Source organism: Apiospora marii (assembly GCF_038362585.1).
Source record: "Apiospora marii strain CBS 49790 chromosome Unknown utg000013l_segment0_segment0, whole genome shotgun sequence".
NCBI lineage: Eukaryota > Fungi > Ascomycota > Sordariomycetes > Amphisphaeriales > Apiosporaceae > Apiospora > Apiospora marii.
In genome coordinates, this window is record NW_027117384.1 from 1 (window position 1) to 25,717 (window position 25,717).

Below are 25,717 nucleotides of genomic sequence, written 5' to 3' on the forward strand. Positions count from 1 at the left end.
GCCCGGCAGTTATAAGCTGAGGGCCGGGCGAGGGAATCAACAGGGTACGCAGCTGTCATACTTTCCTGCGAAGTTATTGTTTCAAAAACCGGAACGGGTTCAAACAATTTCTTTTTTTTTTCTTTTTTTTCTTTTCTTTTCGTTTTTCTCTTTTTTTCTTTTTTCTTTGGTTTACACCATCAGGTCGCTGCTTTCTTTTGTATAAGTCTGTCGAGGTGAGGAGTTGGCTGTCTGGCTATGTGCGGTCGCGCCACGACGACCCACCGCATCTTCAATCATGAATCTATTCGTCATGGTTACCGGCAAGCAGGTACATGAACGAGCCATCATCATGGCATTGGATACATGAGAAACCTGCCCCATCATTGCTGCTCCGGCCGTGGCCCCAACAAAGCTTGCCGCGCATTTTGCATGCCCAACTTGTTTCCGGTTGCCCCAAATCACACTCTCTTTCTCTATCTCGCTCTCTCTCCTCCTCAACATCACTTTCGACGCCGGAAGCCCAGGAAGACCGCACGAGATGTTCCGTCCCACGTGCCGGAGCAAATTCGCCTGACTTCAATGTCTGCGCCTCAAGTCGCCAATATCTGTCATGGCGACCACCTCGACGACCGGTCTGGGAAAGTGCCTTGGATTGCCGGGCGTAAGCCGCTACTAAGTCGTTCCCATTGGTCACGCCACCTGCATCGCGCAAGAAAAAACGGCCGGGTCGTCAGCAAGCTATCTGAAAGAGGGTTTATCCCCCCGTTGGTTCATCGAAGGAATGCGAAGAAGGAGGGAAAGGCTCGCAGATTTTGGCCCCAAATGTGCCCTCGTGGACAAATGAGAAGCAAGGGAAAAGATCCTCAACATCTAATATTCCGGAAAGCTCGGGCACTAGCCTGTAAGCCCGCCACCAACATTGAACACATATAAGCCACCAACCCGGGGCCCTGTTACCGAGAGTCAACCCCGAAAGCTTTCCCACTGATGCTGGCTGGAGCTGGTCTACCTTTTATTTGTGTTTCGATTTGGGCTTTGTGCGGTGGAACAACCTTTCGACCGGAAGCATGAAAAGGGGAATAGACGCGCCCTATCACCACCCACACCAAAACCGGCCGTCCTGAACCCATCGAAGCTCCGTACCCTTCAAGACGACGTCGGGCCCGAACCTGTCGCGAATCTTGTCCTGCAGCCCGCGGCGGCCCGCACGCTGTCCTGCCCCTGAGTAGGCCCGCCTCGCCGCGAACGAAGATGCCCGTGCAGACGGACAGGATATCCGTCGTCTCGGCCCTCGCCCTGGTCGCCGTAGCCAGTGGCGATGGCGCCGGCCTCGAAAGCCGATGTCCTGGGGTCCGGCCCCGGCACACGCACGATGTCGAGCTGCCCGGGCGCCACGGCCGCTTCGGCGTAGTGGTGCGTCTGCAGGATATTCATGCCCGACGTGAGGGGTATCACTCTGCTGCTGGCGGTGTCGGCCCCATTTTCCGAGGAGGCCGTGGACGCTGTGATACGGGCAGGCCCCCCGGAGATGTACCGAGTATTCATCGACGGCGCGAGGTCAATCACAGCCTGGGGTACAGAATCGCGACCAGCGACATGTATTCGCGTGAAATGGTGCCGGAAGATATCGACGCATGCCGCATCTAGGAGTTGGCATTCGGTGGGTATAAAGACTCCAATGCGGACAGCATTCTTCTTGCCCATGATCGGTTGTATATGCTCCCAAGAGCGAATGTAGGGGAAGGCCGAAACTTTAGAAGACATAAAGGACGTGAGGTAACTTTTGGTAGGTATTACTAACAGTGTTGATGCGATGCAATGTGTTTGCCCACATCAGACTCCCAGGTTGACGAGACTGGTTTTATATATATCTCGAGACTGGCATCGAAGCTTTACGGTGCGCTTCATATCACCGGTGGTTCGGCCTTGAGCGTGACTCGGGGTGGGGATCTAGGAATGGTGTTAGATGTATTGGCTGCTCGGATAGTAACTCCGTGAAGTCTCGGAGTTGGGCTATGCCACCCTTCACTTCTACTCGCTGCAAACGTCAGGATCCCTGCGAACACCGTCCCAAGTTCGCTTCGAAGGAATTATCAGTCCTTGCTGTATCTGGTCAGAAAAGTCTTCTATTGGTTACAATTTTCACTTTGATCTTTTTTCATCCATCTGGTTTTCACACACACACACACACACACACACACAGAGAGAGACACACACACTTTTGGAATACTGAATATGTATCATCGTATTGTGGTTTGTTCATGTCTTATCAATCTCGACTCGAGACGAGCTTAGCATATGTACACAGAAGGCTGCCTAAGATCGAGTTCTGAACGATACAAGATATTCTTTATCTTTGTACAGCCGGGTCTTGCTTGATCAACCCTCAGTTCCGCTACTTGTCGGGAGACTCTCCATTACACTCGATGGATCCATCCCGATGCTGCCGCCAACAGTGTTGTCCGTCGCATTCCTGCTCTTATACAAGTACTAGATATTATAGGGCTAGTTCGAAGACGATGACGTGTTTGCCCATTCGAGCGCGTCACAACCTCTTCGAGTCTGCTTGGGGTAGCCCCTTGCCCCGTGTGGACACGCATGACTACGTCGAGCTGGTCGTGCTCGTTGCTCATGGATCCGTGCGATTGTTTCGCCAGTGGCGCCTCGCTTCCTTCGTGCTGTATAAAACGAATGCCGGCAGGATCGATGTGAAATCATCGTTTTTCCTGCAAATTGCTCAAGAACTCCGTAGGGCCCATATAAGTTACCCCCCAGTACTAGAAATGCCAATGCCGATGCCATGCCATGCATATCAACATCATGTCCTCTATTTACACTCTTCTCGGAGCCGTTGTCGATAAAGGTCGAGTTAAACGTCGCCGGGATCGGTCTTCAAATGGTGTGCAGCGAATCGATTAAAGAAAAGAAGGAAAAAAAAACAAAAAGGTCATGATCACAGTGCTCTGCCTGAATTGGACCTAAACAAAGAAATACACCCAAACCCAAAAACACGATCGAACAACCCCGCTATACCATGGCCGAGGCTGATAACGACTTGGCTCTTTGCCTCGTCACCTTCCTGCTCACGGGTGTAAACCAGGTCTTGTGTCCAAAAGTGGCAGATTTGTGCTTGGGCGCGGGAAGTGGCGCCGTATAACGGCGCAACCAGCGGAACCATTAAATAGTCAACGAAAAATCCGGCTGACTTTGCGAATGCGAGAAGCACATGCCCTTGGCGATGCCGGCCTCGTTCATCTCGCGTTCACGGTTGGTGACGTTGGCCTTATGGAACCTTTCGTACAGGAAGAGATTTAAGGCGACTTCCATGAAACCAAGGGTATCGCAGCACATTGCAGATATCGAAGATCCAGACAAGTCCGTGAGGGTCGGAGTTTCCTTCCGTGACCCAGGTGTACAGAGTGGATGCTAATGACCAGAATGGTCATCTGCACGGGCAGGAAATGGGCTTCGAACATGCGGGGTGGGCCGGAAGGTACAGCATAGCGCTCCAGTTGGGGTCCTTCAGGGTATCCGTGGTAACATCGGAGAAGATGCCGCTCTCGACGGTCTGTTCCGGGCTCAAGCCATCGATTTGGGGGATATAATCATCAGAGGGGTCGTTCATGGTCATGTGAAGCGGGCGGAAAGCTCTGGAAGTGTGCTTCCTCTCCTGCCACACCTCGGCGAATTTGCGGATGGCATAGCCGGAGTCGAGTGCACCCCACATGTGGCGCGGGGCCTGCTTGTATCGTGCCTTCACGTCGTTGTAGACTCCGCCAACACCCTCGCCCCCGTCGCCCTTGACATTAGTTTGGCTCATCGGGCTGAGCACAGTTCGGACGGTCAGGTTGCCATTCAGCGCAAAGAAACACTTGAGGTACATGTGCAGATCCTCGCCGATAGCCTTAGCATCGCTGTCCCAACCACCAACACGATCGACCAGCTGAAGCGGGACGGAGTAGACAGATGTAGAAGAGGAGCAATCGTTGAACCGCTGTACAAGCCAGACATACCGGCACCAGCCCAGAGGGATGTCGCCAACACGGACGACGGCGGGGATGTTGTGCGCGTTACGGTCGAAAATGATAGGAGCAGCATATAAGGTTGTGGTGGCGATTTTCGGGTGCGAGAAGTGAGGCCTGTGGTAGCAGAGCAAAATAGTTCGAGGGCCAAATGGCTGTCGGCTAATTATCAAACCATATTAGTCGTTCGTCCTCGAGATAACAGGGTGGTTTTTCCTCATCGTGGGGGTCGTCTTACCATCAATTCCTGTCACTATGACATCCTTTCGCATAGCCAGGGGGTACTTTTCACTGAGTTTGCGTGCAGCCCATGCCATGTTGCTGCCCTTTCCAGGAGACTCGCCGGGGATATCAGAAGGATGCAGCGTGAAATGGATGGAGCGGAACTTCTTGGCGAATTCTTGAATCAGGTTCATGGCCTTGAGCTCGACGTTGTGCTCGCGCTGTTCCATGCCGAGGTAGACCTATCACAGATTTATTAGCAATTGCCCAATTGCGTTCATGCGGCCACCTGTGCGACCAGAGCAACTCCAATTGATTATCCCCCACCTCTGCGGCGTATGTCGCAGACAGTAGCGTGTATTATCGGTCGTCGTCGTCGTCGCTAATGGTGGAGGAAGGTGCAGCGCTGCGTGAACCAGCTGGGAGGTAAACTTACATCATACGTATATCGTGCTTGGGGATGAGATGCAAGAACTTCCAATGTTTCCCGTAAAATATCGACTTCCTCTTGTAGTTGGGGATAACAATGGCGTGGATGACGTTGTCGGTGTCGGTAACATCGCCATCAGTATACATATCGAGTTCGAAATCGCCAGCTTCGCTGCTAGTGTCGAGGAGAATGCGGATCCATCTCGGGAAGAGGTCAACGTCTCGGAGCTAGAGAGCGATGTAGAGGAGCCTCGTCGTCAATGGTGGGACATCTTGATGTCCCGAAGAGCCTTGCTGCGCGCCATTTTCTTCAAGCTCCGGGTGAGATCGAAGATGGACCAGCAGGAGCGAATCGGGAAACAGGTGACGAGTACGTGGATGAAGAGGCAGTAGTAGGCGAAAACGGCGGTCCATAATCCGGCTCCCGTGGTACCAGCGGCCGCGTCAGCAGAGGCTACAGAAGAGCCAGCGATGCCCAGCGAGCTCGACTGCCAGTACTTGATGTAGCCCAAACCCGGCGTCGCGGCTTCTCGTGTGATGACCCAGTAGCTCAGGGAGATGGTAGCCAGCATAGCCAGCCCTCCTGCACGCCGCGTGCACCAGCCGAAGATAGTCATGGCGGCAAGATGTGGTGTTGGCGTTGTGCGTGTCCGGCAGAAGGGGTTTGCGAGGTAGTAGGCTCGACGCGCGACAAGCTGTGGTGATGGTCAAGGGAATGGTAAAAGGAGCGGAAGAGACCACACAGAAGGAGGAAGCCGGCGTGTTGATTACCTACGGTCTAGTACAGACAGTACAGGCAGTAGCGGGAGATAGAGAGAGAGAAAAGAAATGGAATGTGGAGGGGAGAGAGCGCAGTAAATCGAGCAGTTGGTACGGGAAATGATAGGGACGGGGAGGAAACAAGGTGTGGGTTGTATGTGAGGTAGGGGTGGTAATTCGCCGTTTCGTAGGTACAAACCGACTGCTCGAGGGTGCGGCCCAGTTCAAGATCCAGATCAATCCCAGTGCGGCTAGAGGGGAGGCATGTACTCGCTCTTAGTACGCAGGAAATCGGGGCGCAGGACCCAGGCTCGCCAGGCTAGTTTCTTAGGGGATGGGGATATTTGTGCAGGCTATTTTTTGTCTGGGCTGGAGCGGGCGGTGTTCGTTGGTTGCGGTCCTTCTCTGCACTCTGCACTCTGCACTCTGGCTGCACTATGCAGGCTTTTCAAAGCGGCGCGGGCGTCTTTTTCTGTCTTGTCTGTCGGGCCGCTGGAGATGGATAGGAAACTGATGATGGATGGAATTGGAGTCTGAGTCGTGCGTTCTCGGCTCCAACCTCGCCTCTCGTTTTCGTCGCTATATCTTCCCTTTCTGGAGAAACACCTGCAAGTTCCAGGTTGACACGCGCGTCGAAGTTAATTCTTCAATTGCACTCCCTCTGTCGCGCGCGGTATTGGGCCAAGTAGCACGCACGCGGTAGGTAGGTAGGTAGGTAGGTAGGCAGGCAGGCAGGCAATAATTAAAATTGGGGGGGCTGACTGGCAGGTACCGTCGTGGAGAGTAACTCTGCTTGCAATCGATGTTCTTACTGGTTCCACAGCTAGGAACGTAGCAGGGGGGGCACAGGGAAATTTGAATATGTAGACGACAGAACGGGGTGCCCAAAAGGGGATAATTATTACGGGAATGAAGGATAAGCTGGAGACGGGGTCCCTGTTTTTCTTCTTCTTTTTTCCTGCTCACGCGCTCCGAGGTTAGCTGTTGTTCTGTCGGTCGGGGAGGGCGGTCGGGTATGGTGGTAGTTTTAGTTGTTGTTTAGCTGTAGTTGTAGTCGAAGCCGTACGGAAACGATGAAAAGGGGACACCCTTGAGACGATTGATTCATGGACTTACTTGGAGGATGAGGTGGACTCTTCTTCTTCTTCTTCTTCTTCTTCTTTTTTTTTTTTTTTTAAACTTTGCTACGGTTGCCATAGCCATGCGGCAGGTATGGGCAGGGTGATATGGTCTCTCTTTCGCTGCTTCTGCTTGCTGCTATTCTGCTGTTGCTGCTGGCATTAGCATTGAGCGAACTGGGATGTTGAGGAGAGGTGTTGGCTTATTTCTCTAGCGTGCCACAGCCGCCTGTTGGTGGTAGGGGGGGTCTATCTCACTAAAACGCTAAATAAATGACACTGTACAGTATGCACGCACTGTATTGTTTGCACCAGCCTGGACACAGCAATCAGGTATGTTTATGCCAGCATTCATACTTGGGCGTGCTTAAGGTGATTTGGAACATGGGGGGCGGCCGAGCCCCGTCTGTTTTGTTTTCTGGCAGTGATTGACGTCCCCTAAAACAACCTTAGCCTACCTGCTACAGACTGACTTATCCAATCTTTTGGGGCCAAGGCCGCTTCGTGCCGTATGAAGAACAATGAAAGTGTTTGCAGCAGAAGCAAAAGCAGAAGCAAAAGCAGAAGCATGCACAAGTATCATCATGCCACCGCAAGCGAAATTCCCCAGTAATAAGGTTTCTTGTCGTTTTCGGGATCCGCGGTCGGGTCGTTTGGCGACTGCAGATGGATGGAATGAAATGAACGAGCCCTCCGCCCCCTTGCTGCGACAGCCAATCACGGAGTTCAGACTGGGCGACCAAAGCTTGGTTCCTGACAACTAAAGAAAAACTGCTGTTGCTGTTGCTGTTGCTGTTGCTGCTGCTGCTGAGTTGCTGCAGCCTCCTGTGAGTGAACTGACAATATGATACCAGCCCCAACTTCATACATGGCCCCCCCTCACCCCCGCGGTTACAGATTCCGCGCCTTTGTTGGCTGACTGGCTTGCCATCAGCTCGGTTACGGTGTGCTGACGCGCCGGTATGACGTTTTCGGTCTCCAGCGCAATTGATAGGGTGCCTCGATGCGGTTGTGGCACGCAAGCGGGATCATACCTCATCACCAACTGGTCACTCTCACTCCGAATCAATGGTATAGCCTCAACTGCGTACGTACGCGTAGTGTGGCAATCCAGAGCAAGTGTCATCAACCAGAGGGAACAGTCACGATAGCCTGTCCTTTTGCTGACGAGAGCCGTAAGGCAGACAGGCCAATTTAGGGTGCCGGGCAGACAAGTATCCTTGGCACTTGGCTGTGCCCCTAGCAAGCGCAAGCTCGCGTGTAGGGAGGGATGAGCCACCCACCACCAAGCCATATATGCAAGCGACTTCTATTTTGAAGCGAACAGGTAAGGGGAGGGGGGCGCACTCCTCAGCACCACTTACAGATGTTGCGAGGTTCAAGATCAACCATGATCAGCAGAGACAACCACCCCAGATGCTGGCACCACGCCGAGGTTGTGCGCGGTCGACATGCTCTGACAGTTGTCTCGTCTTCCTCGGCGCCCGGCCGTCTACTAATCTTGCCATGCCGGTGCTGCGTACTGGCCCTGTCAGGCGTTGTCAGAAGGTGTATCCGTACTGCCGTCATTGTTACAACGCCAGAATCCCTCCGGTAGCCGTATCCATGTAGGCTGGCAGGCTGAGCAGTGTCGGCTGCGGACCATCGGGTGATGTGATGCTACTGCTGGATGATGATGTCTGTTCGTTGCTCCTCCTGTGTTCCCTCTCTCGTTTCTTGTAAGGTGTAATGAAGGAGGGCTGCGACAATGCAGCGAGAACGAGTGCATGTGCGCGTTGGCCCGCCTGTTTCATTGCCCAATTCTAGGCCAGCCCACAATCTAATGTACATTAACACATTACCTTCAAACTGCATGCAATGCAAGCGGACATTAATAGTATTTAGTAAGGGCCGTTTGGGCCAAGTGGGGGTCCCTACATTACATTACTGTATGCCCTATTCTCAAATTGTCCATCACGATTTCAGTAGTGAGGAAAGGGTATCATTATATCCTGCAAGCATGTCGTCCTCTTTATCTCATTCAGCCTTCGCCTGCGTTTCCATGCCGCGACGGTCGCTCAAGTGCTTGGCCTCGAAGCCTTGTTATGCATGTACGCCATGTACTCCTTTCACATGGATGTTCCACTCACGGCATTACTATTAGAGCACTATCAAGTGCGCGCCCATCTCGGTATTCTATAGCTCCCATGGATTTGCGTCGTCTAGTGGGAACTAGCATGACTAATAACGATATAGTCGTCGCGATAGTAGTAGTTCTGCTTGGCGATCCAAATGTTTGCTATAGCCGATGGCTATCTGTCTTGGTTCACCGTGTCGAATAGTGGACAGTTGATACAGTATGTCGACATGCCAAGCTGGCACTATGTGCATGTATCACACACCCACCGCGAGCCCGCCATGCCCGCCATGCCCACTCAGGACCCTGTGGGTACGGATCCCATGCCCAGTGCCACTGCTTGCTCCTTTCGAATTCAATGGGATTGGGTTGTGGGATCTCACTACTGCACTTCGACATCACACATGCATGCAACTCTGGCTGACCGACGTAGGCCAAGCGGCCAAGCTTCTTGGAGTGGCTTTGCGGTGACTTAGCCACCTGGGGTTCTCATCCGTCCACCATCCCACCGCCGCTCGCTGGCGGCTATCATTGGGCTTCGCTTTTTGGTTCGCCAGAGGGTCGGTATCGCTTTGCGACAAAAGCATTCGGCTTGGCAGTGCTTTGATCAACACGTCCTGGGGCACACAGCACCTCACACCTGCATTGTGGCCATCTGCGACTGCGAGGTCCCGCACTTCGTTGCTGTCCACGCGTAATGGCCGATTTCAATCGGACAGCTGCATCATCAACAAAGGGGTGGCAGAATATTTGCTATGCCGTTTCTCCTTTCCAATTACACTGGGCACTATACAATATACAATGCATAGCTATGGAGACGTCAAAGGAGCCTCGCTGCGAGCAGTGCCCAAACCTGTGGAGTGTGGTATTTTTAGGGGTTTGTATTGTGGGATTCCTTCGACGTACTTCGCTACATACTAAGGCAACGAACGCCGCGAGACCAACCAGTAATGGCATCGCATCCGCCCTGCATGCTGCAGAAGGATTCCAGTAAGAATAATGATGGAGAGAGAGAGAGGGGTCAAAAAAAAAAAAAAAGATCCAGGTGCCCACTTCTGCTAAACGGCTGCCTGCAAAAGAACTCCTAGAAACTCCGTCCTCCTCCAAGAATAACTCGTCTGCCTAGATTTAGTGACACTACTCATGTTGGGGATTTGGGATCTGCATGTTGCGTTGCGTTGCGCTATATCCAATGGTCTCAGTGTGTCAGAGATGCTGCGGGTTTAGTTTGATTCATGTCACACTGCCAGGAGGAGAGGGACAAGAAAAAAAAAAAGAGGCAGCCAACGTTACCCAGCCACAAGAATTGAACGGAAAGGGGACTGACACTGGGAACTATGGGGATAAGGACAGATTCCCTTGCGCGCACTAGCTACATTACCTCATAAGCAAGGGAGAACCGAGCCCGAGACCGAGGAAAACATCGAGTTTGTCCTAAGATTGTGCGAATCCTGCAATCGGGCAGACGTGAACAAAAAAAATATGTTGTTATTATCTAAATCATAAATGAAATAAGGAAAACATTCCACTCCTTCATTTACCCCAGTTTGCAGCATGCCCACGACCCACGAGATGTGCTAGCTAATTTCATCTCCCCAAATTCGATCCGCCATCGTGCTTAACCCGCGGATCTGATTCGCCCAAAAATTCCCTCGGTTGCAAATTGGATGGGGCTAATCAAACGGTAGAGAGGGAAAACATGAGAGCTTGTTGTTTTCGGTAACACGCTGACAACCCTTCATTACCCGCAAGGTTTCTAGCTCGACTGGCTGACTGGCCTCTCGTCCGTCGTCCGTCGACGCTGGGACTAGATCAGAAGACTAGATCGTGGCTAAGGCAGATTCCGATGGCAGCTCGACATTACCTCCCGACAATGCGTCCCGGCGCGCGCGCGAGGCGGATTGGCATGACCAGCCTAAGGCACCTGGGGTCGTATTCAGAGCGTCGGGGCGGGTCGGCACCCGGGCCACTGCTTGTAAGTCTTGATCTAACGGCTTGCCCGATTCGGCCAGTACAGTACGTCTAGCTATCCCCTCCAAGAGGCATGTGTCGTCTGGAATGAATGAATAAATCTCCCTAGCCATGAACATGGCATGAGGACAAAAGCCACCAGCCGGTTGCGTCTGTACATTACCGTACATACCTACATACATTGTCATATGTACTACTAGCCGTGGTTGGGAGCATGCTGTATGTCTGGGCACTAGATCCAAGACTCTCCACACGCTCCTATCCCTTTTCAGAGTTAGGTACGATGACGATTCTCCCTCAAGACTCGCTAAATCCAGAGGCAGTATTTAGCACGTGGTCGAATCATTCGACACCGCTCGACTTATTCGAGTCGGATCAGCAGGACTTACCGTATCTTGCACTTGGTTGCTGGGCAGGACATACATACATATTCAACTGATCAGAGCGTCCCATCACCACCTCGAATCAGGTATCCATGTGATGGGCATGTGTGTCATTGCAAATATGCCAACTCCATCTTGTGCGCTGGACGGATCCAAGATCCCCTCAAAACACCAATGAGTGGCTGCTAGCCTGGTGACCGTCCGGCATTTCCATTCTCTCGTCTAAGCACTATCAGATACCACCAGCTGCCGATATCTCGTCGCTCCCTCACTTGGTGCACACCGACCTTTCAAGAACCTAGCGAGGGCTGAGTCGAGTACGAACATCATTGAATGTAGCTCCGGAGATTCTCGGTTCTTGGCTGTATGCCAAGTGATCCGGAGCTCTTCCTCTCCTACCAGAAATGGCTTGATGCGTGACGGATAGATACCGAAAGACCGGCATCCATCCCCATAATCCACCGTCAAACCATCGTCGAGCTTGCACCAGACAAACCCCATAAACCCTTCCGGCATGAATTCCGCCCCTCTTCCCAACAGGGAGCAAGGCATACTCGCAATACAAACACGGGCCAGGTGTGCCTGCTTGTGGAAGTGGATTGTTCCTGTGTTCAAATAGGCCATGGTCGCACCAAACAATGAGTTTCACCCGAAACCCGGGCCAAGAGCACGCTCTGCTACCGAGTGACCAATTTCGCGTTCTACCGAGCATGGCTACAGTGCCGACTATCGTTGCAACCATGGGTTTTGGTGCGTATAACAGCACTGCATTTTATCGTTATACAAGGATGCTTAGCCGGAGAGTCGTCGATGGTCTTCCTGGAATCCGGCTCGCCAAATGTAAGGCAATGACTTTCCTTTGTACGGTTTGTCGTGAGAACTGAAGACTCATGATGAAATATTTTTTTCAAAGAGCTTCTGTATGGGTTTTGCCGCCTGTACAATCCGTAAGCACAAATACACAGTAAAGCCAGTGGCCATCGTGAGGGTACGCACGTCAATGAATTTCTCGAGCTCCTTATCCAGGTTAGCAAGGTCATCTTTTCGCTTTTTATTGTCGGCGATGAGCTTCTGCTTCCGTTTCAGGAGCTCCATGCGTTTTTGCTCTAGGGTCTCGCGCTCGATGCGTTCGTGCTCGATCCGAGCAATCATCAAAGCATTTTCGTCGTCGTTCGCATGCTCCGGCTTAGCCGCAAGAAACTCTTCGACGGGTATTAGGGGGAGCTGCTGGTAAGTGTGGCTGTTTTGCAACTGGATTAGCTCATGCGCAAGCTGAGTAGCGTCAAGGGTATAGGCAACTTTGCCCGGCGGTGGATTGTCGCTTGACGTCGCAGTGGACGAATGGTGGATAAGTGTAGAAGCTTTGGTGACTACTGACTCATACGACTCGCAAGCCGCGATTTCCCCTTGCAGATGCCGTTGTTCGTAATATAGATTTTGTAGCGAGAGATGCAGACGATCGACTTCCTGACGCGCACCGGCCGTCTCTTGCTTAACGTGCCGGCCTTTGAATTGTGCGGAGCGGTGCAAGCCCCGAAGCCGGGCGAGACTGGTGATTAGCAGCTTCTGCTGCTTTGAGACTTCGGCTTGGTCTGCGGCAGAGGCACTCTCAAGCGGTCCAATCGCTGAGATTTGATCAACGAGGGCGAGGGCTTGCTGGCGCGCGTCACGCGACGTGTCAAGGACCGACACCAGATTGTGGTCTGTCACCATATCGGCGGTCGGCATTGCGCCTGAGTGCGCGTGTGTGCGTGTGTGATGTTGCAAGGCGGTACTCTGTTCGTGTAGAAGGAAATTGGTAAGAAGCTGTCCCCCGGAGGAAGAGGCGTCGGTGAAGGCGGTTTGCCGTGGTTGGATTCAGGAGATGTTCGACGTGGGCACCGACAAGATTATTCTCCAGATGGGAACCATGGAAGTCGCGTTGCAGTCGAAATTGAGAAGCGGCAAGTGTTTCCTTCGGCTAAGATGAACCAAAACGCCGATGTAGAGTGTCGATGCAGCTCCCAGCATCAACTGAACGTCGGACACTCATGAGTGATTCGGCTGGTTACTAAGCTTTACTTTTGCCTGTGGAGAGCGGGGCTGTTTGCTGATTGGTGCTGTCTTTTAGGTATTGATAGACCGGGGTACTACCCAAAAGCGCAGTTGGGGTCAAAGGACAGTGGGTCTCCACATTAAGCGCTAACCGTACCAGGAACTAGACAATTTCGAACATCAATCAAATTGAAGAGTCGACATTTGCATTTGGCTTCCATCCTTCTGGCTTGGAATGAGGCTTGCACTTGAGGCTTCTCCGATATCCCGACCGACGTTCATATATCTACATATAGGTCTATATCCGTGATGTAGAAATCAGCATGTACACATGCGCCTGCTGTCTGGACTATTTTTCCACTGCTGCAGGTGCCTGTAGACTCGGTGTTGCTGCCGCAAAAAGGACATCTCACCCACCGCATTGAAATTGTTGAGTTTGAACCACCAATCTCTGCTTGAATCCGACAGCTCCGAGACCCCACTACGAAACACTGAGAGACTGAGATAGTTTGCCCCCGCCAACCAATTGGCCCTCTCATGCCCAGCAGGTGGTGCTTGGATTTGTTATTATTTGCCTTGCCTTACTTATGCATGTGAATCAGGGCGACTGGACCCCGTGGTTGCTTTTGGCTTTTCCTTTTCTTTCCTCCTGACATCCTCCCGCAACGCCAGAACAAGACCAGCACCCGCCTGTCCCGTTCGTCTTATTGGTCCTCTGGCAAGCAGCACCAAGGCCCGTTGCACACACGAGACGTCACCAACCAACCACCACCGGCACAAATTCCCCGGCGCCAATCCATCGGCACTACGGCACAACGAATTGACGTATACAAACTCCGCATACTCGCTCTGTATTGGGCTTGTCCGCCCGTGGCAGTGACGGTTAACCCGCCTTGGCCCTTCGGTACACACATAAGATAGACCGCTGCACCCCATCTCCCGTGCTTCTCGATCTGCATCTCACATTTCCCCCCACCGCCATAGCCATGGCCTGCACATCGACCTTCGCTTTAGGCGCTTCTGAGGACCCAGCCGAGGCTACATCTTCCGCCCTTCCCTCCGGCGACATTGCGCCCCGTCAACGCAGACGACACTCGTTCTTTATTCCCAGGCGCAAATCGATAGTCAACCACATCATGGACGGCGAAGAGGGGTTGCTACTAAAGGTTTGTGGATCCGCGTTGTGGTATAACTTGTGGAATGCTTAGGTGCTGACTGCCGCCAGGTCGACTTATTCCTGTCGGAGCTGGAAAGACGCCTGGAGTATCTGGAAAGTTTTGGAGAGGGCACATTTGACGGAAGCATATCAAGAGCATATGCGACTTTACAGACAGTACGCGCAAGATGTTCACAGGTCTCGGAAGAGGTGATCGGCGCAGGACGGAAGAGGCTGCAAGTCATGGTCGAAACGTTAGATGCCAGGTACCATGGAGCCCTGGTAGCGGCCGAGTCTGTCAATGAGAAGGCCAAAGTCGGCATCGAACTAATGGACGCCATGCTCACCGACTACGAAACACGAGCGCTGAAGTTCCGAGACAAGGGACTGGCCAACGCTGCTGGGGCCGCGGGCAGTCTGATGGACGAGGGTCGCCGCGTTGTCGACGAGGGGCTCGAGCGTGCGCGAGGCGTGGTAGACGAAGGCATCGAAAGAGCAAAGCGTGCCGCCGAGTCCGTGGAAGAGCATGTGCAGCACGCCGTTGCCCGCGCAAGGCACGGCCTTCTGAAATACGAAGAACTACCCGTTCCTTGGAGAGTCAACCCCCACATCCTCAAGGGATATCGCTTCAGCGAAACCAAGCTGGGCTGTGTTCGCTCCATGTTCAACTTTTCCAACGAGAGCGTCAACATCTGGACCCACGCGTTGGGCCTCGTCTTGGTCCTCGCCATCGCCTTCTACTTCTACCCAACATCGCCCAACTTCTCTCTCAGCTCCAATACCGACGTCTTCATCGCGGCCATCTTCTTCTTTGCGGCTTGCAAGTGCCTCGTTTGCAGTACAATATGGCATACGATGAACTGCGTGGCCGACCAAACACTGCTCGAACGATTCGCATGCGTTGATTATACAGGCATCGCCCTGTTGATCGCGGCCTCGATCATGACGACGGAGTATACGGCCTTTTACTGTGAACCGATCAGTCGCTGGACGTACATTGTGGCTACTGGCGCCCTTGGGATTCTGGGTGTTGTCATGCCATGGCACCCCTTCTTCAACCGATCCGACATGGCGTGGTTGCGCGTCGGGTTTTTCGTTGGACTTGGTGCGACTGGTTTCCTCCCAGTATTCCAAATCATCCTCACCCGAGGTCCCGAGTGGGCTTGGGAGTTCTATACCGGCTCCAACTTGGTCAAGTCCCTTAGCGTATACGTTCTCGGTGCTTGCATCTACGCAAGCAAGGTTCCAGAACGCTGGTGCCCCGGAGCTTTCGATTACTTTGGAAATGCCCACAACCTATGGCACGTTGCCGTACTCGGTGGCATTCTCTACCACTACGTCGCGATGCAAGACTTCTTCGCGGGTGCCTTTCAACGGGCCCAAGAAGGATGCCCAGCTTACTGAGAAGAGCAATCAGAATTCGGAAAATTACAAATATATACCAATTGGTTGAGAGCTGCTCGAAGCTCGGGCATTATGGGGTCCAGGTTAAAAGATCCATTATTTTGCTATTATCCAATCGTTTTACATTGTGGCATCGCAAGGTGCGTTTTCACGGACTCCGCGGATATCTTTAGGCCACGACTCGAACCCCGAGCGCCACAGAAATCCACACTAGAGCCGAGGTTCCAAACCTGGCCATTGCATGTCTTCCTGCAGCGGATACCTGTATATACGGAGTGGTGGTGGCGTTCGAGATCGTGGTGGCACTTGGTACATCAAAGTTACTGGTGCCGGCGAATATGGTGGTGGGCGCTGTGAACCCGTCGCCCCCATTTGGTTCAGGAGCCGTCACCGACTGTTCGTCTACTGTCTGCACGCTAGCCACGTCCGCCGTGGTCACGACGCCAAAGTTGGGAGGGATATCGGTAGGACTCGGCGGCAAGGACGGAGTCACCGCTGTGACCCCGGTGGTTAGGCCGGCGCTGGCATACCCCGCCGTCGAGCATGCCAAGGAAGCCGGAAGTACGAAGCCAGCGTTGCGAGCACACGTCACCAGATCTTCGCCCTGTGTACAGGATCGCTACGTTAGCAACTCAGTGCTCCCCCGGATACTGGAAAACTCATCTCACCTCGGCGCAGCAATATTTGGCCACTGGGGCACAATAAAAGCCCTTGTCGCAGTAGCCGTTGTCGGGGCAGCAAGTCTACAGCCTATGTCAGTTATGGGTGTCTCCCACAAGAGCGTCGTCGCCTGTTCCAATGACGGGGGCGGACCTGGCCAAGATTGGGCTTGAAGCAGAATCTGCTGCTTGCTCCACCGCAGAACTGTGCGCCCGCGCCGTACGTCCCTTCGCAGCCCGTCGCCTGTCTTTGATGGAGAGTGACGTTGGGCAGCGGCGCGTATTTTTCCATGGCAGCCACCAGGCCGCTGATGGACTGCACAACGAACATAGCCGAGAGACGCATTGTGGCTGTAGGGGAATTGGTACTCGGTACGGAAATTTTTGCTTGTTTGGTCGAAGAATTTTAGAGCCTAGTCTTGTTGTTGTTTTCTTGACGATAGAAAAGTTCGCGGGTTTGGAGGCGATGTTATAGATCAACAGAATAGCATAGAGAGAACAAACTTGATAGAGGTAGATGGTGATATACAACATACATTACAATGACAACCGATGATGATATATACTCCAAACGTGTCACCGTGCAGCCGTATTTCTTCTACGAGAGGAGCAGGCAAATGGAATTCGACACGATGGTACTGTCATATCACAATGTTTGAACATGCAGTCCCTGGAGGGGGGGGGAGATGTTTCACTTCAAAACAATAGTGTTCGAATCCCTTGTTTTCCGATACAAGCCCGCGCTGAGGACTACCCATACATGTATAATACTCATAAGGGAGACAGACACATGGCCCGAGAATCTAATATGTACCCAGTTGTTCCAGCCTACCCACCCCCTTTTTCATTAATCAATCATGGTACATACATAAGCCTCGTCATGTCATTCATTAGTGTCATCGTATCCCCTTCCCTTCCTTTAACCCCCCCTCCCTAGGGTGGCAAATCCACCCCTTGAACGTGAACCGGCGGCAATGCAAAACACAATATTGTACACTATAGACTGACTGCCTCCGTTGATTGCCCACGTACCCCTGCCTCGTAATCGTGTGTGTGTGTGTGTGCTGGAGTCCCCCTTCTCGGAGCTCTCGTCTCTGTTTTTTGTTTTTCGTCATCAAGTCATAGGCCTCACAAGCTTTGCACTTGTAGACTCTCTTCATAGAGCGTGGGTCACGATCTCGGCGTAGATGTCGTCGGGTATCATTTTGACGATGGCCAAGGCGGTCCGTTTGATCTGGTCCGCGTGCAAGGACGGGAATGACCGTAGAAGCTTGTTGGGGCTGTTATGGGCCACGTATTAGCTCGGCCCCGTGTTTTACGGTGTTTCCGATGGGCGGCGAGTCACCGTGTGCGATAGCAACCAGCAACCCGCCGTAATTATTCACTTACTTGTTAGAACCAAGCAGATCGTTCCGCATCATGATGAGCTGGGCAACGATGCACAGAATGTTGAGGTGCGGCCCGTAGGCGAACAGGAAATCCCACAGTCGCAGCACCTCTGGCAGCGGCGGCGTGCAGGCACACAGCGTGAGGACCGAGGGGGAACGCGTAGATCTCGGCCGACAGGCCCTTGGAGACGAGGTAGATGTGCAAGCGGGCGTCGACGATGGCGAGAACCTTGTCGACGAGGGCGAGGCCCTTGTGCACGCCGACCATGGCGCCGCGGATGTAAGCGGGGCACTCCTTGGTGAGCAGGCGGTCGAAGGCCACAAAGGCCTCGGCCTCGCTGCGGGCGGCGTACAGAAACGGCGCGGCCAGCACGTTCATGCCCTGCACGTAGGTGCCCGATGAGTACTCGGCCACGCTGGTCTCGGAGCTGTCGGTCAGGGTCAGGGCGCGGGACCGGCTGATGCGACCGCCGGCGAGCGGCGAAGAGGCCGACGTCATGGAGATGTCGGTACGGGAACTGCCGGGGCGGCTCCCGGGGCGGCTCCCGGGGCGGCTGTCGGTGGCCGGCAGCGATTGGCGGCTGCTGGCCGGCCGACGCACCTCGCGCGAGTCGTGCATCTTCCAGGCAATGGCATTGAGCAGCCGGATCAGGCTCGCCTCGCTGACGCGCCGGCGGAAGAGGGGATCGGTAGTCAAGGTTCGGAAGGTGTCGTTGCGGATCTTGGAGTAGGCAGGCGAGGCGCCGCGGTGGATGAGCGACAGATACTCATCCGTGCCCATGACCGGGGCATCCAGCAGTATGAGCCAGACGTATATGCGGACCGAGGACTGTGGTTTGGCGACATGATGATTAGCATAAAAGTAATCGAATCCATTGTAGTCTCTTACCATGCCGTCGGTATCGGCCTTGATGCCCTGGTCTAGCACCTTCAGTCGCGTGCTCTCCAGGGCGCCCTTGACGTCGCCATCCGGGGGACCCTCGCGTATCAGGCGCTCGAGCGACATGTTATCGGCGGCGGCCGAGGTCCTGCTCAGGGCGGAGCGCTTTCGATTGAGCGACATGGCGGGTTGGAGGTTTCCGGGCGAGGCGGCATCGCTGTTGGCGCGGTTCCTCTGGGGAGATCGGGTGGAGGGTTGCCTGCGCGTGGGGGAGGCATTGCGCTCCTGGTGAAGCAGGCGCTGCTGGGAGATGAGGGAGGGTTGCGCCGTGGTGCGCGCGGCGGCGCCGAGGTTGTGCGCCGACTGCAGCTTGCGCAGAGCACGATGGGTGCGCGGCGATGGTGGGGCGCTGATCTCAGTGACGAGATGCGGCGCCAGGGTCGGGAAGGAGGAGGAATCGCGAGTTGGGCTCGGCATCGTGGAGGGGAGCAGTCGAGGCGGGGGACGGGCTTTGGGGGGCGCAGCTTATAGTGATGCTGTTCCTGTTCCAATTCCAATGTGGGGGACGATGGCATTGGTCATTTCAAGACATGTCGTCGCTGGTTGCCCTCAATTGATCTACGGTGTCGTGTCACTTTCTCGGCGCAAAGCAGAGCAGAGCAAAGCAAAGCAAAGCGTATGGTATTGTTTGAAAGTGGGAGGCTGGAAGCTAGCAACCTGGTTGGCCGGCTAGGAGTTTGTTGTGTTTACACGGACGGGCCTTAAACAGCTCTCTTGCCTGCCTTCTCTGCCTGCCTCTCTTTAAAATTACCTGGCTTCAAAAAGACGCGCTTTCTCGTGTTGGCTCACCTCAACTTCTGCAACTTTCATCTCATGGCCAGCTCGACTTGCCCGCTCCCCGACGAGTTTGGCGATATAAGAAAAAAAAAAAAAACGGTCAATCATGATTCTGTATGTAGGTAGTTTTGTCCGTTGTCCCCGTCAATCAATCAATGGAAAGACAAAGATGGTTTGTCAGGGGAAAGCGCCTGCGCCCGCGCGCCCCGCAGGCACCTCCTTCTGGTTCATGCCTCGTGGTACAGTATGTAGAGGGTTCATTCCGGGTTGGGCAGGTCAGAGGTATCCGTATGTACATAATGTACATATCTTATTGACCACCACCAGGCGTCTGTCGAATCAGAAGCCTCTGTTCCTGGCCAACGTACAGTAGCAACGGACAGGCAGCGACAAAACTAGATATGTAAAGGACGATGGCTCCGGCAAATATGAAATATGCCCGCAATGCAATCGAGATGGCCCAGTGCATTTCTTTCACGGCTCTGGCGGCCGTGCCTGGCAGCTTGGGTACAGATCTGTTTTAGAGATCGCCTTACTCATCTAGCTCCGGGGCTACTGGCAGGCGAGTGGAGCGGGTAGAGATTTTTGGGCGAGGGCATCTTACTGTCAAGAGAGTCAAGGACAGCCAACAGCAACCGCACGCAGCAGCACAGCCGTCTCTCCGTCTGCCCAGCCAGCGTGCCCAGTCTGCCGGATGCCTTCTACCACCATCGCCTCAGCAGGTGTGTATGTACAGTACTTGCTCGAGGTCGCATCCATACCCAGGAGCAGGCTAGGCGACAACGGACTGGACGTACCAATACCTTCTGGCCTGATGTGGCCGCACAATGCTTTCGAACCACTTGCTTCCTAGTCTCATACGCTCATGACTCCATGGGCAGCGGAGTCTTGGGCGAGCCATCCACTTGGGACACTCTAAAGGGGACCTAAAAGGGACTGAGGCAGCTCCGGTACGTCACGACAGGCGTTGTCGAAATTGTGCCGAAGGGGCGCACTACATGATAGCCCGAGCATAGTATCATGCTGGTACCACGTATTAGTCGATGGCATCATTTGCATTTTTCTTGCGACATCACGCTTGGGTCAGGAGATGGCCCGTGACCCCGCCCGTTGAGGTGCCACCCTCCCACCTCAAGTTTACGGGGACCCGCTGCCGCCCTGTCCCTCCTCGCCTCCAAGGCGGATGCCGAACTAGGCTGGAGCTGGCCCCCTCCAGTCCCATCCCCGGAGCATTTGATGGAAAGCTGCCAGTCAGTGTATGTAAGTACGTACCGAAATCGACCATGTAATGTCCTGCCGTATCCAGGGCAGAGTCTGCAGACGATCATCGATGCTGTCCACTTTCGAGCACACAAGCTCCGAGGAACGCAAAGAGAAAGAAGAAGGAAGAAGGAAAAAGACAGAGGGCAAAGGTCTGAAATTCGGAGCTCTGGGTATACAACCTTCCGAGCAGGCAGAGCTGCCTGCCGTTAGAATTTGGTTCCCCCGAGCGAGTGTTTGGCGGCCGACTTTACTTATCTCTCGCACCGCTATTCATGACGACGGTCTGATCTCATCTAAAGTTGGTTGGGTTCCCCATCCATCCCATTAGAGAGGCAAGGGGATCCATCCATCTTCCCTCGGATATCGATGCCTGCCCTTGACAAAAGTCGGCCCTGGAGCTGGGGCATGTACGGTAGGCATGGCAGAGGCATGGGACGGTCGGCTGCTTCTGGACGGGGTTGAACGGGCTGCCCAGCCCGACCAATTACTATCTTGCTCGATCACACGTCTTTGCCCTTTGGTGTGCGTCGTTTTCTAATGGGGCAGGCCCGTTCAATGGCAGGTTTCTCGGTTGATGAGAAATATACTACAGTCTTGGGGAAAGGTCTACGATAGCCACTAAGCCTTGGCCCTTGGGACTGCATGGGGATGCGATTGCGCAATGGCAGGCTCTGACACCCAACGAACCATTAATTTTATCCATTGTTCAATCCTGCAAGGGTGGGTAAGACCGAACTGTGGAAACGCCCTTCTTGGTACGGGGTACCTGATATACTACAAGTACTGCACAAGCTTACAAACACTTATATGTGTGCAGCTGGAAAAAGTGAGCAGGCCGTGGTTGCAGCAGAGCCTTGGAGTGTCGTGATCCCCTACCCCGTACGGCCCCCCGAGGACATTTCCCCCTCAGCTATATCATCCAGAGCAGGAGCGAGAACGGGCCTATTTTTACGACACCGACATCCCAGCCTTTTTGCCTGGCAGACCGGAGCCTCCATTTTCTGAGTTGGTTAAGTCGTGGCGATCCTCGATCTTAGTTGTGACGGGCCAATCAGCTTCAGCTTCTCCCGGCCGCCCCAGTAGTCGGCCATAACAACCACAATACTAATAAGAAGCTTACTAGTGAGCTTCGGAAACTCTGTCTACTTCTTCAGATCAAGGCCTTCAAACGCCCGCGCAAGATACCTTCGCCCTTTTCTCCGCTTTGCAAGTTGGTTCTGTTCAAGCCTCGGCCGCTGCCAGTCCTACGCCCCAGATACTGCCTTCTTATTAGATAGAGGCTCCTGTTACGGCAATAGCCAGATACATCCAACCGACCAATCAACCGACCAACCGCCACGACCTCTTCGTCTCTCTCAGCTTCTGTATTAGCACGTGCTATTGCGTCTTCCACACTACTGCTGTGCTCATCGACAAGGTCGCATCACGTCTTCCACACCTCTTGGGCATCCATCGAGGTCTAGGCAACTCTTACCCGAAGAAGCAACGAGCCTACCGCTATCATCCCATCTTGATACCTCAGCTCGGCTCAGCTCGGCGTCATTAGCGAACGACCGCATCTGCATCTCAAACAAGCTCACCAAGCTTCTCTGCCCCCTAACCCCAAGCCACGCGCGTGGCACTATCGACCACACACCCGGGTCGCTCAGCTATTTCATTCCAGATCGGGACATCATCACTCCAACCCTGGCCGGATACCCCAAAGATCCATCTCAGCTCCAGGCTGGGGCCTCGCGTGTTGCAACACCATAAGACACGCGGCATCTCCCTTTATCGTCCGACAGAAGCAAGGTGCTTTCTCTGTGTCCTTCTGTGTCACAGGTCCCCGGGTTCTTCATCATGCCTGCAGCCGCATCTATAGGCCACGGCCTGGCCAAGGTCCTGGGCATCAAGCTTGACGCCCCCGAGAGCGCCCGAGACGATGTCACCAGGGGTGAGTCGGTATTCTCCACTCAGACAACAGACTCATTCGTCGAAGAGCAGCCTACGTCTGTAGAGTGGTTGTCGGAGCTGGTGCCCACCGGTGACGAGGTCCTCGCATACATCAAGTCGCTCTTCCCCTTCCTCTACTGGATTCCCTTTTACAACGTACAATGGCTCATCGGCGATCTCGTAGCAGGTATGTGCCCACTTTGGTGTTGCATTCAGGAGAACATGAGGAACTGACCCGAATCCAGGCATCACGATCGGCGCTGTCGTCGTTCCGCAGGGAATGGCCTATGCTAAACTTGCGCAGCTCCCCGTCGAATTCGGCCTGTACTCTTCGTTCATGGGCGTTCTGATCTACTGGTTCTTTGCAACGTCCAAGGATATCACTATTGGTGTAAGTAGTACACCCCTCACAAACTTCTTATCAGTGGCCATCTTACTAACCGCCCTTCACAGCCCGTTGCTGTCATGTCCACTGTATCCGGCAATGTTGTGCTCAGTGCCATTGATAAGTTTCCGCAGTATAAGGATGAGCCCTGGGTCATTGCACAGGCTCTGGCCATCATCGCAGGTGCCGTGGTGCTCTTCATAGGCCTGATTCGCTGGGGCTGGATCGTCGAGATCATCCCCCTGGTATCGTTGGCTGCCTTCATGACGGGATCCGCCATCAACATCGCAGCTGGCCAGGTTCCCGGCATGATGGGCATTGATGGCTTCTCGACTAGAGACGCAACCTACATGGTCATCATCAATACCCTGAAAGGCCTCCCCCGCACGAAACTCGATGCGGCCATGGGGCTGACGGCACTGGCCATGCTGTACGGAATTCGCATCGCGTGCAATACCGCGGCGAAGAAGAACCCCTCCCGTCAGAAGATGTGGTTTTTCATATCGACACTGCGCACCGTCTTCGTCATCTTGCTGTACACCATGATCAGCTGGCTTGTCAACATGCACCACCGACAGAACCCCAAGTTCAAGATCTTGGGCGTCGTCCCGCGAGGTTTCCAACACGCCAAGGTGCCCACGATCAACGCCGAGATCATCGGATCATTCATCTCGGACTTGCCGGCCGCCATCATCGTACTCCTTATCGAGCATATTGCCATCTCGAAATCCTTTGGCCGGGTCAACAACTACACCATCAACCCCTCGCAGGAAATGGTGGCCATTGGGGTTACGAACTGCATTGGCCCGTTCCTGGGCGGATTCGCCGCCACCGGCTCCTTCAGCCGCACAGCCATCAAGTCCAAGGCCGGTGTGCGTACGCCCTTTGCTGGTGTCATCACAGCTTGCGTCGTCTTGCTGGCAATCTACGCACTCCCAGCTGTCTTCTTCTACATCCCCTCCGCCTCGCTTTCGGCTGTCATCATCCACGCTGTTGGCGATCTCATCACGCCGCCCAATACTGTCTACAGGTTCTGGCGCGTGTCGCCCTGGGAAGTCATCATTTTCTTTACCGGTGTGATCGTCACCGTCTTCACCACCATTGAGACGGGCATCTACACGACCATCGCCTTCGCCTTTGCTGTATACCTCTTCCGCGTGTTGCGGACGCAGGGTCGCTTCCTCGGGCGTGTCCAGGTCCACTCCGTTCTTGGTGACCACATCATCGGCCACGACAGCAAGGTTGTCGGAGACTATGGAACCTTCGACCAGGCTGACAAGGACAAAAGCCTGTCTCCTCCTACGCGAAACGTCTTCATCCCCGTGGATCACAGAGATGGCACAAACCCCGAGGTGAATGTCGCCAGCCCCCATCCTGGTGTCTTCATCTACCGCTTTTCCGAAGGTTTCAACTACCCGAATGCCGGCCACACCCTGGAGCATCTTACCGCACACATCTTTGCCAACACCAGACGGACGCAGTTGGACACCTTCGCCCGTCCGGGAGACAGGCCGTAAGTCGCCTTGAACCATAGCCCCCATTCCTAATCGATATCCTTTATGCTAACAATGCTTTCTTTCGCAGATGGAACGACCCGGGTCCTAAGAAGGGCCACGTCGAAAACCTCGATCTCCCGGTGCTCAAGGCCGTCATTCTCGATTTCAGTTCAGTGAACAACGTAGACGTGACGGCGGTACAACAGTTAATCGACGTACGCAACCAACTGGACCGGTACACGACGCCCGAGGTGGTCGACTGGCACATTGCCTGCATCACCAACCGCTGGACCAAGCGCGCCCTCGTCTCGGCCGGCTTCGGATACCCGACCGAGCGCGCCGACGGCCTGCACCACCGCTGGCAACCGATCTTCAGCGTTGCCGAGATCGGCGGCGAATCGTCGGCCGCCGCCCAGGCCGAGCGCGCCGAGAACGAAAAGGAGATCTCGGCGCTGCACCGAAGGCGGTCCACCAAGCAGGCCGGCGGCGGCGGCGGCGGCGACGACATCGATGTGATCGAACGCGGCGAGGCCGAGCCCCTGCCGGGCAAGACGAGCAGCCTATCCAACGACAGCGCCTCGGACGACAACAACATCGTCAAGCTGCCGCACGCGGGCGCCAGCACCAGCCACAGCAGCGGCGGCCTGTCGCCCCAGACGCCCCGTCGCGTCGCCATCCACGGTCTCAACCGCCCGCTCTTCCACATCGACCTGACGAGCGCGCTGCAGAGCGCCATTGCCAACGTCGAGGCGCGCGGCGGCCAGGCCTCGGCGTCCGTGCCGCAGCAGCCGCAGCCACACCAGCAGCCCGATCAGCCGACGATACCACCGCCGGCCTAAGAGGAGGGCCAGCACGCACGTGTTGCCTGCTGCCTCTTCGTTTGATGAAGTTACGGCTTTCTTTTGCTTTATTTTTCGTTCGAAGATGTCTGTCTGCCAGATGGGTGGCGTGTTCTAGGTGCTCATGTTCCATGGTGGGACACTTGCTTATCGCTTAATACCTTTCTGGCAGGTAGTGTAATTCCTCCCCTCCTTCCTGATAAGAAGAGGGGACTGGTGCGTTCGTATATGACATATATATATCGTTAGCATGGCATGGCGTGGCGCGGAGTGTATGGTTATCGATCATGGGATGGGAAACTCGACCTCAGATGGTCTTCCAAGGTGTCTGGTTGGGTTTGGCACATCTTTAATTGTACATTGTGCGAGAGATTGAATGGGTTGGAAACCAAACGCGGGATGGTTGGGATGGATATACCTGCGACTGGCGAAGTCGCGCGCA

The 25,717-nt window shown here is 54.2% G+C and overlaps 7 protein-coding genes across 7 annotated transcripts; 2 read left to right on the top strand and 5 right to left on the bottom strand.

Moving 5' to 3' along the window:
• Positions 1-1,128: 1,128 nt before the first annotated feature.
• On the bottom strand, positions 1,129-1,686 carry PG985_015163 (uncharacterized protein; the record flags this gene model as incomplete). Its single annotated transcript, XM_066834929.1, has 1 exon — positions 1,129-1,686. One exon carries the CDS (start codon positions 1,684-1,686, stop codon positions 1,129-1,131), a length of 558 nt encoding a protein of 185 aa, XP_066676132.1.
• A 1,738-nt stretch (positions 1,687-3,424) lies between these two features.
• PG985_015164 (uncharacterized protein) lies at positions 3,425-5,272 on the bottom strand (the record flags this gene model as incomplete). Its single annotated transcript, XM_066834930.1, has 4 exons — positions 3,425-4,159; positions 4,208-4,468; positions 4,670-4,883; positions 4,926-5,272. The coding sequence occupies 4 exons, from the start codon at positions 5,270-5,272 to the stop codon at positions 3,425-3,427; spliced, it is 1,557 nt and encodes a 518-aa protein (XP_066676133.1).
• A 6,618-nt stretch (positions 5,273-11,890) lies between these two features.
• Positions 11,891-12,730, bottom strand: PG985_015165 (uncharacterized protein; the record flags this gene model as incomplete). The annotated part of the gene is made up of 2 exons (XM_066834931.1): positions 11,891-11,938; positions 11,999-12,730. 2 exons carry the CDS (start codon positions 12,728-12,730, stop codon positions 11,891-11,893), a joined length of 780 nt encoding a protein of 259 aa, XP_066676134.1.
• A 1,292-nt stretch (positions 12,731-14,022) lies between these two features.
• Positions 14,023-15,596, top strand: PG985_015166 (uncharacterized protein; the record flags this gene model as incomplete). The annotated part of the gene is made up of 2 exons (XM_066834932.1): positions 14,023-14,202; positions 14,262-15,596. The coding sequence occupies 2 exons, from the start codon at positions 14,023-14,025 to the stop codon at positions 15,594-15,596; spliced, it is 1,515 nt and encodes a 504-aa protein (XP_066676135.1).
• A 169-nt stretch (positions 15,597-15,765) lies between these two features.
• Positions 15,766-16,601, bottom strand: PG985_015167 (uncharacterized protein; the record flags this gene model as incomplete). The annotated part of the gene is made up of 3 exons (XM_066834933.1): positions 15,766-16,200; positions 16,265-16,339; positions 16,410-16,601. 3 exons carry the CDS (start codon positions 16,599-16,601, stop codon positions 15,766-15,768), a joined length of 702 nt encoding a protein of 233 aa, XP_066676136.1.
• An 810-nt stretch (positions 16,602-17,411) lies between these two features.
• PG985_015168 (Cell division control protein) lies at positions 17,412-19,000 on the bottom strand (the record flags this gene model as incomplete). Its single annotated transcript, XM_066834934.1, has 3 exons — positions 17,412-17,535; positions 17,645-17,682; positions 17,741-19,000. The coding sequence occupies 3 exons, from the start codon at positions 18,998-19,000 to the stop codon at positions 17,412-17,414; spliced, it is 1,422 nt and encodes a 473-aa protein (XP_066676137.1).
• A 3,462-nt stretch (positions 19,001-22,462) lies between these two features.
• Positions 22,463-25,275, top strand: PG985_015169 (sulfate permease; the record flags this gene model as incomplete). The annotated part of the gene is made up of 4 exons (XM_066834935.1): positions 22,463-22,742; positions 22,801-22,946; positions 23,009-24,453; positions 24,525-25,275. The coding sequence occupies 4 exons, from the start codon at positions 22,463-22,465 to the stop codon at positions 25,273-25,275; spliced, it is 2,622 nt and encodes an 873-aa protein (XP_066676138.1).
• Between the last annotated feature and the right edge of the window lie 442 nt (positions 25,276-25,717).